The sequence below is a fragment of the Merops nubicus genome, unplaced genomic scaffold (assembly GCF_000691845.1).
Source record: "Merops nubicus isolate BGI_N331 unplaced genomic scaffold, ASM69184v1 scaffold589, whole genome shotgun sequence".
Classification (NCBI taxonomy): Eukaryota; Metazoa; Chordata; class Aves; order Coraciiformes; family Meropidae; genus Merops; species Merops nubicus.
This window is the reverse complement of record NW_008631475.1, coordinates 48,387-60,851: the sequence shown is the minus strand read 5'-3', so window position 1 is coordinate 60,851 and position 12,465 is coordinate 48,387. Positions and strand designations below refer to the sequence as shown.

The 12,465-nt window shown below is 37.0% G+C and overlaps 1 protein-coding gene across 1 annotated transcript in view; it reads left to right on the top strand.

Annotated features, from left to right (window-relative positions):
- Positions 1-12,465, top strand: part of NAALADL2 (N-acetylated alpha-linked acidic dipeptidase-like 2) — a gene marked incomplete at its 5' end in the record, with an annotated part of 171,305 nt that overhangs the window by 140,343 nt on the left and 18,497 nt on the right. Inside the window, one exon of the mRNA XM_008947550.1 lies at positions 5,643-5,736. Within this exon, the coding sequence (XP_008945798.1) occupies positions 5,643-5,736 (94 nt within the window). The remainder of the gene's footprint in view (positions 1-5,642; positions 5,737-12,465) is intronic.

Below are 12,465 nucleotides of genomic sequence, written 5' to 3'. Positions count from 1 at the left end.
AATATAAAAATAACACCGATGTAGACTGATGGTGCAGAAAATTTTTTTACATTGAGATCCCAGTGTTAAAACCACTTATTAATTTAGCATAAGTCTTATGATTGCTGCCATTTGTCCAGTAATAGTAGGTGCTGAAATTATGTTATTGCTAGGGAGTCACAGAATTCATTTAAATAGACTCAATTTCTTGTGCTTAATTAAAAAAAAAAATCTGATAACATGAAGGAAGTCATGAGGGAGGGCAGGAGGAACCAGCAGAAAGCAAATTCAGGAAAATTGCCTGTATTATCAAAAACATTTCCTTAGTTTTGCAAGGTGGAGAGGTTGGGGGAGGCTGATTATTTTAACATTTGAGAATGCTAATATTGTGGTTCTGAGAGGGAATCTTACTATATGCAGAGATATATATTTACGTGTGTGTGGACGCTTAAACCATTGTTAGTGTTTGAGTTAACATCAGAAGATCTCAGCAGGTCACTCTGCAAATCATCCTGTGCGGAGAGTGAGAACCCTTGATGCGAAGAGATGAACACCTGAGATTAGGCAGTGCAACAGCCAGCCACAAAAGTTAAATCCTTTCATTCACCTTTACAAGAAAAAAGAGAAAAAAAGTGTTGTTGATTTTAACACACTGATATTGATCACCCTAAACAGCAGAGTATCTTTCCATACTCTTTCCTCATCCATGAACTGCATGGATAATGTGTGAAAGGAGAGGTGCAAGGTGCAAGGGCAAAGGTACTTGAAAAAAAAAATACCTTATGTCCATGGAAGTTGAGGCTCAGGGTTCAAAAGAGTTGCTCAGTGTCACACACTGATCAGTTACAGGGAGTTTGAGTCTGTAGTTGGGAGTCTGCTACACTACCTTGCTACATTATCTGTTTTCTAATATGGATTGTCGTGATTTTGGTAATTAGCTGCCATCTGGTTACTAGTTTTCTTTACAAGTGTACAGGCAGCTGTAGGGTTAAGTGTTGTTAATGTTCATAGAATAAAATTAAATAATAAACCCCTGAAAACTGTACAATGCAGGAGGGAAGAAAAAGTATGTTGCAGAGGTACATGGGTTGAAATATAAAGGAGTTGTCAATATAAAGGAGTTGTCACTGTACAGTTCAGATTTCAAGTAGCTGTGTCTAATTCATTCCAGCAGGTAAAACTGGGAGTACAGCATTACTGAAGAGCAGCGTTCATAAAAGGATAAACGTGGCAGTTTACCGTATTTTTTTTTAAGTTATGTAGTTTGTAACTTGTCATATGAAAAGATCTGAGATGTCTGTTTAGATTTTAGCACTCTTAATGTAACTAAAAATGTCCTAAAGGCTCAGCACTTTACACCCACTGAGGTTTACATAGCACGCAAGTTAGATCTAGCACACAGTTCCAAATTTCACTAGACAAAAACAAAAACAAACAAACAAACAAAAAAACCCAAACCAAACCAAACAAAAAAAAAACCAAAAAAAAAAACCAAGACTGGCATGTGAACTTCTGTGTTAAAGAAACTGCCTGCACACTACATGCTGATGTTTATTCTAGCAGATTGATCTCTATCATGCATAATATTTTCATATCTTCATATCCCCTAAATATGTTTTCATTTTATTCATCTTACAAGTTTGTCATGATATGACAGAACAGAAGATGGGTTGCCATGCCTGCGTTCCCTGTAAAACCAGATAATGTTTAAGACTTTATCTTTGCAAGACGTGATCAATAACAGCATGCCCCAAAAGCAAAACTGAAGCTGTTTTAAAAAGCCTGAGAGGAGCCTTTCACATTTTCGTATTGTAAGTTTATAAGTGTCAGTTTTAAAAAATTATGTCAATAGACACGCTTTGAGATGTTAGTAGGCAGCTTGGATATTTGAGGAACCAGATTGCCTTGAAAACTGAGTTTTGCCAGATCAGATGTGGCCTACTCACTAGAAAAATTGTGTTGAACCCCCTGCTCCATTTTAGTTTCCTTATGTAAAACATCTAAAAAGTTAAAGTATATCTATAATTATCATAAGTGGACATATAGTGTGTATTTAATCCAGTTGTTACTTACTGTCTTTTGGAGAGTGGTGCAAATCCACCTGATGTTCCTGAGAGCTGACTTTTATAATGAAATTAGGTTCATAAGTTGGGTAGAATTGCACGAAGGCATAGTTCCTAATTGAATAAGTTATAACACATTGGAAGAGAGAATAACCTACAGCTTCATTTAGGAAGAGTCATGTGAAGTCATGGTGGTAAATCATCTTTAACACCATTTTTGGAAGCTGTTTTTTGGGGGGATTTTCAGCTTTGGGGATCTGCATGGTGTCAGAGAGATAGAGGCAGGGAGAATGGTTATTTTTCCTACAAATGTGTTTATGCTGTAAGGTAAAAGACCTTGAAAAAATGTTACCTTGGTATAAAAGTGTTTTGAATATTCTGGATTTATTTTGCAAAATAACTGTGCTACTCTAAAATTATCGTTACTTTTATATTAATATTTATCTCAGAAGTCATTGGAAGTTCATTAAATACATTTTTGTTTCCTGAAGAAAACTTTTCCTAAAGCCAAGTGTAGTGAGAAAGTTATTCATTATCTTTTCATTATAAATTGTATAAGAAAAGCATTTCAGAACCAATTAGCATTGGAGCTATAATTTGTCTTTAGACTTGATAATTGTGCAAATGTTACATCAATTATTGTATGTATTGTGTAGGTATTATTATGTATAAATGTTATTTGAGAAGTTGTCATTAGTGTTATAACCAGTTCATTATGGGTACAGAATCAATTATGCCGCTTTAGCATTTCAGTTCATGAAAAAAAAATGTTGTCTTTACTCTTTGCTAAGTTATTCTTGCATTTAATAATTCAATAGTCAGTCTGAACCATTTTTCAACAGGGAAAAGGGGGCAGAAGCTTGTCTTTATTTTCCATGTATATTCACTGTTGTACTCAGGGGAATGGTATATCCAAAAATAAGACTATAAATAAGAAATCAGTAGCCTTTTCTGTCTTGCTGCATTATGTGGGTTTGATATATGCTTCTGCAGCATTATTACTTATTCTGGTCAAATCAATGCTCTGAGCTTTCCTTTATGTGATTGATTTCTTCTAGATTAGCCTACAAAGTACGTGATCTAATAAACACGGCTGTTACCTGCTCACTGACACACAAGTGGCTGCAGCATTACATACAGAGATATGAGCAAGTTTCCAAAATGCTTCAGTCAGATTTTGATGGTATCATTTAATTTGAATAGGAATGACAAAACAACTTCTTCTGTAGTCAAAAGCAAAATAAACTCACTTGGAAGAAATAGAAATAAAGAAAGAACTTATAAAAATCAAGCCAGATTCTGCAAGAGATAATGATGAAAGGGAAAGATGCTTCCTAGAGTATTCTCCTCTTTAATGCCACTTTCTTGCCTCAGAAAAGCATTTTTCCCCAGCTATTGTGTTCTTAAACATTGCAGTAACAGATTGAAAAGTATCAGCAGTACTGTATAACTGTACATGTCCCTCCCTAAAATATACCTATAAATATGTATCTTGCATTATGGTTAAGTGAAGGTTTTTGCTGAAATGGGGTGTCAGGGAAGAATTCAAATGTTTAGTGGGATATATAGTACTATTTAGGATTCAAAGGATTTGGGCTCCATGTAGAATGCCTCCTCTTCAATGGGATTTTATTTCATTGCCCCAGTTGCTTTTCCATAGCAACTTCCAGGCTGTTAACTTTTTGGGCAGTTGTGTCTTGAAAAAAGTTCTATGCAGGAAAAGGGTTTTGCATGGCATTTGGACAAGTAGGACTGTATTTTTTGCGGTTGCTTATGGCTGGATTTAATGACCTGGTTTGGATACCGTTTTGCACAGATTTCTGTTTGCCCTAAGAATTTATTTTTGGTATTTCCATAATACCTCTCTGATATTCTTAAGACCAGCATTTTCTGTTGCTATTCAGCCCAGAGACTTTTGTGGATAATCACTGATAGAAGCTGTAATGGCCTTCAAGCATTAATGGCCTGTGCCATTTGAAAAGTTTCATGAGTGGTTACTGTGTAATATTTTACCACAGATGTCCAAATACTTTATTGTTCACCTTCCTTCACGCTCACTCTTAGTACTTTAGTTTTCCTGATAATAGCCTGACATATGATTATTCCTCTCTATTTTTTTCTTACTGTATATATGGTAGCTTTATTTCATCGCGCCTTTTGCAATGTTGTATTCTCTAGAGGTAAATCTCAATAGCTTCACAGTCTGTCTCTGCTCGCTTCGAGGTTGCAGCCTGATATGCATCATGTTCCCTCCATCTCTGCACCCAAATCAGCCTGTGGCCAGGTCATTTCTTTAATGCTTTCTTAGAAATGTTGTCCAGGTTCTATTAATCTTGCTCCGGGAAACTTGTATATCTAATGCTACCCTGTTTTCATCACTTCCCTGGGAGATGGTTTTCCTTTTCAATTGCTGTACTATTGTTTTTCATATTACTTAGGATTGTTGTCTTTTCCTACTACTTTGTCTTGTAGAATTAAAATGCTACTTTCAGCACAGCAACTACTGTCTTGCTTTTGAAGGATAGATATTATTCTAATCCCCCTAACACCTTGGGAAGTATTGTACAATATGATTCTCTTCAGTCCACATTTTTATCAACACGATCACCATCACCTGCAGCCGTCATTCCGTTTTAGAGCACAGCCCTACAGCTATTTTTTCCCTTTCTGCAATATCAAGATATGAAGAAGATGAATGAAAGTTTCTTGCATGTTTTTGTCAGTGTGTTTTTATAGCTCCCACGAACAGTGATGGACTTGGCAGCCTAGAGACTGAAATCCTCTGTTTAATCACAGGCTAGGTATAGTTCAACAGAAAGACATATATCTATACACAGCCCCTGTAGCACATCTAAGCCTTGAGCTGGAGAGCTATAGTGAAAAAAACCACTCAGGCCAGTCAGTCCCTGGCCTTATCTCTGGAACTGCTGAAAAGAAGCATTTGTGCCATTGAGTTTCATGACAGGTGCTAATGTCTAGTCTGGAGTGAACTGAGATTTCCCTTTCACTCATTTGGGAATTTCTTTCTGTAAGTTACTGAGGGCATGTAGTGTTCTGTCCACTCTGGAAGTTGTGCATCTGTGCACATCAGTTTGTCACAAATCTCTGCCAAAGGCAGTAGGTTTTCAGGTCAGCTTACATTTAGGCATGGGCTTGATCTGATGCTCATTAAAGTCTGTGATTTTTAGTTTGGGATTTTTGTTTTTTTTTTACTTGTGTAAACTCTCAAACGATTAAAACCAGAGAACTCAGTAAAACAGTAAACCTAAATCCTATTTTTAGAATGCTGAGATGTTTTATTTGAAAACAAAGCAAAACTAAGGTACTTCAGAGACTCTTGCCGTATTCTGGGTCCACAGAAAAAGTCCTGCACAGAATTCTTTTGTGTGGTCATAAATTGTAATCTCTTGATAATTTTTAATGTTGTATTAGAAGGGCAGTGGTCTGGGTCATATTCCTTTTCATAAAGATGTGTTTGTAGGGTTTCATTTATTTTTCCCTGAAAATTCAATGTAATGAAAGTATGTTCTATTCCAGAAGTGCTGGCTGATCAATCTGCTAGAAATTGACTGTTTTGTGGGTCTTTTTTGTATTTTTCAGCTAACAGGACAAGTGACTTTGCAAATTGCCATTGAACCAGTTTTGCCGTTTAATGCCCTCGACATCGCGTTAGAAGTTCAGAACAGTCTTAAAGGTAATATTTGTTAGAGGAATATTGTTCTCTATAAATACAGAGGAAAAAAAAAAGGATCATCTGCTCCCTGACATGGATTTTCAATTTCCACTTGAATGATAGCCAGTGATTTTACTAGTTAAAGAGTGTCATTATATAATGCTAAATAAAGCACAGGTTTTCTTGTTAAATAAAGCCATAAAATGTTTATGTTTCTTCTGATGTTACTGTCAGTTAAGCAATAATTATTATTAAAATATCATAATTACAGTTAAAGATAACAATCTCTGTGACTGAACTTGATTTTCATTCCCTTTAAGGCTTTGTTCACTACAAGCAAGAGAGGGCCTCTAATCCTCTTGCCATTTGGCTCCTTAATTTTCACAATGAACTTCCTTGTTTGATTGTGCCACTAACTCACCTTGTTCGCAGAGCATGCAGACTCTTCTCCTTTTTCGGGTGTGACAAAGCACCATAATTTACCAATATGTATTGTTTGGGTTAAGGACTGAGAACCTGGAGGCTTTGTATTTGAAACTGATCTTGGTGTGTTTTCATCGGTGGATTGGGATTAGGGAGAGGTACAAGTTCCCAATCAGAAAGTGAACAAGGGCCTGGTAACTTGGAAATTATGCAGATACACTTATAGACTCTGGATTTGCCACTCTATGCTAGGTGTAGGATGAGTGCCTTGATAGGTGACCATTCTATCAAGACTGTGGGGCTAATACTGATGTTCCTGTGTTGCCTTCTCATTTCTAGTTCTTTTTATTGGCTTGTGGCCTTTTAGGATTTGATAAGACAACAAGCAACAAGTCATTTTGTCCTATGTTGACAACAGAACCCAATTAAACCAATGGCCCTTCGCTTGAGCTGTTCAAGATAACACAGTTAAAGGGTGCACTTGTACATTCCCTTTGCTCCTGGAGGCTGTTCTTTTGTGGGTTGGGGTATTTTTTTTTCTCTACAATTGGTAAGAAAATGTTCATATGTTGTAAGGAACTAAATCCATTGCACGTTACTGAGATGTTCTCTGCTACTATCCAAACTACAGAATAACAATAAACCTTCTTCTTCTCAGTTATGAAAAGAATATCTGTCTCAGCTCCTGTCTTGAGGACTAAGGACGGAGAGGAAGTCTAGGTTCTAACACCATCTAGTGTCACTCATCCATATGAGCTTTCTCCTTCAGTATCATCTGTCTTCCTCTTCCTATTCTGTCCCTTTTCACTTAGTTTCTTCTTCATAACTTAGTGTATTCAAATGAGATCTAACTCTCTTTCCTGTTCTAAGTGATTAGTTGAAAGTAGGCTAGATGTGGAGAGCACGTAAGAGGCTCCTTAGTCCTTGGAAGATAAATACTTCAATAATTTAGCTGCCGGACTCTAACATAATTGTGTACAAACAGATATTTCGAAAGCTGGTATTTTGGTCAGATTTCAGTGAACTTAGAAGGAATGGTAAAAGGTATATCCCTGACAAGAACCCCCATGAGATTTGCAAGACTAGTCCAAAACATGCCCTTGTTAGGACCTCACAGTGGAAAAATGTGACATAGGTAAAACCAAGTCTTTATTTCCTCTTCTTCAATTATGTCTCTAATACAGATTGCCTGTGTGCAAAGGCTTTTCAAAAATAATTTTTCTGATCATACACTTACGGAGCTCTCAAGTTGATTTGTTAATAGAGATGGGAGTTCTATAAAAATCACACCAAAACACCTATAGTTTAGTAGAATGCGACATCTTATCTCAAATTTAAAGTTTTTTTGCAGTCTTGAGGTGTTTCCCCTGCATTTCATTCACTCCGTAGAGTATAAAGTATCACTTTTCTGTAATACACATTCATAGAAGTGTGATACCTTTTCTGTAATCTTTGCCATCCATCACTGTCAAGACGTAGACGTCAGGAGGTTAGCATTGGTCTGGAGTCAGTGAGCATCCAAAAAGACGAGTAATTTTAGCTCTGTTGTGCCATATAAACATTGGTTTAGTTTGGCCTAAACACAACAGGGAATAATCATCAAATAAAAAGTGTGGCTCAGATGGTGGTCCTTCAGCTGAACTTGAGATGTCTTGTATTGTTCTTCCTTTTTTCTTTATTTTGAGTAACAGGAAATTTTGGGTTAAAACAACTTTTTTCCTCTAACATCAGTTAGATCATTTATCTCAACCACTTCAGGGGAGGGAAAATTATTTTCTAGGCTGTAGGGCCAGCAGGATAAATTTTCTCCCACCTATTCACTTTGCAGTTCTTTTAATGACTTTTCTCATTACTTTCCTGTCTTGTCTATCTCTGACTTGTGTCAAATAATAGTTTATTTTTATTTTGGAAACCAATAAGACTATGGTCTTTTTTCTGGGTACTTAAATGAGAAGTTGTACTTTTTACCATGGCTCATTAATTTCTTTATTCTTCAAAAGATTTTTTTGTTGTCATAGGTTTCCAGTTCAAAGGTGCATTGCCTTAGTAAGCTGTTTCCTTCTCCAGCTTGATGGAAACTATGAATGTAGAAAAGGTGAAGAGAAATCTGCATAACCTGCTGGAAGGTTTTTTCAGTAGTCTTGGTTTTATGCCTCTGGAATCTGATTCAGCCAATCGCTTAAACACGTATCTTATAATTGTACATTCTTACATTCTTGAATTTAAATCCTTTGTGTAAATACTTGAGTCACGGTTTTGCAGTCTCCTGCATGTCGTCACAAAAAGATATATGTGTCTTAATATTTGTTAATACTGCTTTTATTTATGTTTCCAATGGATTTAATTCTTGAACGTGGTGAGCGCCTGTCCTATTAGCTGTGTTAAATTCAATGGAATGTTACTCAGCAGTTCATAAACCATAAACGTTCAGGATAGAATGAATGGCAGGTTATAGGGAAATGTCATCCACAATGTGTTTACTTTTGGTTTGTAGCTTCTTCCTCAGAAAGATGGGGAAATAGCTGTTAAGTGACATGTGTTCTCTCTGCTTGCGCATACCACAGCTCTTAGAAACAAGCTACTGCTTTTGGGTTTACCTGAAAGGAAGAGTTGTAGCTGGAGAGACATTTCTTTTTGTGCATCCACTGATAATTTGACGTTTAACAGAAAACCTCACGGGCATAAATAATATGAGATGGGTTCCAAAATGGAAATTCAGGTCCCTGGGGCTATTCAGGCTTTTACGTGTCTGATCACAGATGTGATATTTTAGAGAAATTCATAAATAGGTGACAGTTTATAATATTCTCATTAACTGCATATTGCAGTTGTGCAGTGTTTGTGCCTTTCATACATTCAAAAGCAAGACCAACTGCAACTAGAATCAAATGCCAGAATATCTCACAAGGCCTTGCATGCTATGAAAACCCAATTTCTTTTGAGGTAGGGTGCGGACAAGATGTCAAATCTGGTGTATGAATGAGACAATGGTTCTTTGAAACACTTCTATAGAAGTATAAGTATATGCAGGTACAGGTGTATAAGCATTTATATATAAGTATGTTTTGTGTATAAACAATTTTATTCAAAACACATTCATATTATGTGCTGAATGCTTTTAGCACTGTGCAGTCTGGAGTTACTCCTTGTAGCCTATCTTGCACTGGATTTGAGCCTCTTTAAAATTTGTCTATATTACAGCAAGGGATTGATGGTGGAGGTGTTAAAGTGTCTCCTTAGGGTTAAAAGCCTTTCTGTACTATTTCACCTGACTGACTTGGCAATAACAAGCTCAGTCGTGTAGTTTACAACAGTGAAGGCAACCAAGTTTGATGCTACCCCTGGTTTTTTTTTTCCCTGTATAAGGAGGGTAAGGGTTGTGATTTAAAGCTCTTTGGCTGATGCAATGTCAGTTGTGTGTTGCTTCCTATCAGTTAAGTCCTTTCTTCTCCCCAGAAGGGATGTTTTACAGATGTTAAAACAGCTGAAATACTTGGGGTGATAGTAGTAGGCAGTGCTAGCAAAAGTCTAAAAATAATCTGGTTTATGATAAAAGCAATTTTCCAGCCATTTCCAGGGCTGACTTTCCACAGCCCTGGCTCAACCCAAAAGCATCAAAAACATCAGTCTAAACTTTCAGTCCGTAGAAAAATCAATACAGAAACAGCTCTCAGTCATTTACTTGATGGCTGTATACTCATTGCCTACAGCTATCTGGTAGTCTTCAGCTTGGCATCATTTTACATGCTTGACCATATTTCCCTGATAACTTAGGGTGCTTTTCAGCATTATTTTCTTCATCTATAATGTTTAGAAAGTTTCCCTCTTTACTGTTCACACTCATTATTCTTGACTGCTACAGAGGTGAAAAATGCAACAGTTGTCTGTATGTATGACACAAATACTTTCTTTGCCGTGAGACACTGACATCTTGTCTTCAGTATCCTTTCAAGGTTATTATATTTTAGTACTGACAAACCTTTCATCAGCTTTAAAAAAAAACAATAATGGAAAAATGCATTTTCTATAGACCACGCATTTGGTACTGAAGGGAAAGAATGAGCATCTATTCTGTATCTGTAGGCCTTATATGTTTCATCAGCTCTGCACAAAGTCACTCATAACTTCCTAAAATCATCAAATATTTAGGGCTGGGAAAAAAAAAAGGTCACCTAGTCCAATCCCCCTGCAGTAAGCAGGGATGTTTTCAACTACATCAAGTTGCTCAGAGCCCTGTCTAACCTGGCCTGGAGTGTTTCCAGGGATGGGGCATCTACCATCCCTCTAGGTAAGCTAGGCCAGTGCCTCTCCACCCTCTTTGTAAAAAATTTCTTCTTTATATCTGGTTTAGATCTACTCTCTTTTAATTTAAAAACATCACCTCTTGTCATAGCACAACCAGCACTGCTAAAAAGATTGTCCCTATCTTTCTTATAAGACCCCTTTAAATACTGAAGGACTACAATAAGGTCTCCCTGGCGTTTTCTCTTCTTCAGGCTTCCTCCACGCTGACATGAATAATCATGTGTCACAATATGCCTTTTTAGTGATAGCCTCTTTGAAGAGAGACTTGTAGCACCAGCGGATTAGCTTGCTTGGGCAGTAGCAGTCATGGTAGCAAAATTGAAGCTGATGGCAACATATTCTTTGCACTGAGGATGTCCGTGGATTTGTGTTTCTGCCTCCTTTAGGGTACTTGCAGCAAGCTTTCCCATTCAGGTTTTCCACTGCCAGTCTGATCATCCAGTTTTGCAAAGCATGAAAAATCTTCCTGGTGGATACAACACACCATAGCTTATGCTGAATTCCTAAGCTAATCAAAACCTGAAGCAATTTCCCCTCTGTCTTGCATGCAAACACATGTTCTCATGCATGGTGAGCAAGCATCATGCCTTCATCTGCTGACTTGTCTGTGCTCAGTCTCCTGCAGGTACTCAGAGGCAAGTACATTCATACCAGAGGGCACAAACACAATTTTAAAGTGTTAAATCTATAGCAGTGCTTTTCATAAGAGCAATCAGTTACAGAGGGAAAGGCTATTGTATTCAGTGTCTGTAAAGATAAATACCTATTTGATGTAACCTATTTCTGAATAAAATCCAGTTCCATTTAGCAAGTGTAATGAAATTCAACATTCTTGAGTCACTTTCTTGTACTTGCAATTTTATTTATCTAACAACTAAACAACTAGCTTAGATGATTCATCATGATTCATACTGGAGACAAAAGGATAAAGAATACAAAATATAATCATGCAGCACTGTTTTCTCCTGAGTGAAGTAACACTGGTGGGTTTTATTATTTTCTCTATGGAAGCATCACAAGATGTTTAAGACATTATTAGTTAGTAAATTCTATTCTTTAAGAATCATTTCTCCTTCCACTCTCAGCTCCTCAACTTTTAGAAGAGCATAAATCACAGTTTCCCTTGGCTGCGAAGTTCAGTGTGTTGTGGTAAAAACTACACTTAAAGCTACATCCTTAGTTCTCTGTGGTAATACCAACCATAGAGACTTCAAAATTTGTAGTAAAGTATTAAAAAAGGGCCTGGGTGTTTGTTTTATAATGAACGCTACTTTAGAGTGTTATGTAAACAGCACTTTTAACTTATGAATGTGAAGTAACGTGTGTGGTTTAGGGGCAAAGCACTTGCTGGGGAGAAGCAGTGAGAGCACTTAAAGGAGTTTTGTGTTTCAAGGGGTGGCCTGGTTGGCTTCATTTCCAAATACAGAATAATGCATTTTCCCTTTATATCACCTTCTCTCTTGAAAAGGAATTTACAATCATTTATATAATATTTAGAATAAAAATTATGCACGCTGTATATTACTTGGAAGTGTTTTGCTGAAATCAAAGGATTCTTTCTAACAGGTTGAATTTAAGCCTTTCCATACTGACAAGTCCCAGGGTAAGGTATGCACAGTGCCTGGATTATATGCATGGAATTTGCGAGTCCTTCAGATGCACAGGTTGTTTGCCTGAGATTTGAAAATTAAGGATACTGATATTTTGCAAAATATCCCAAATGTACCAAGTATATTTAGTTGGAGAGTATTTTTCTGAGGCATCAACCTAACTTAATCAGAATTTGTATTGTTCCCAACTCAGTCAGAAAGACAGCAACCTATACATCAAGGTACTACAGTGGCTGTAGTATCATTTCAGGTTTTGCTAGATTGGAATGCCTTAGTCAGCTGGATGACAGGAGTGCATGGGGATCTGTGGACTCCTTTCCCTTTGCTGAAAGGTATCCAGTAGTACAACTCTTTTTCCATACGAGTGGGACTATGTGTCATATTCAGACGTTTCCTTGTATTTCTTAGTTGT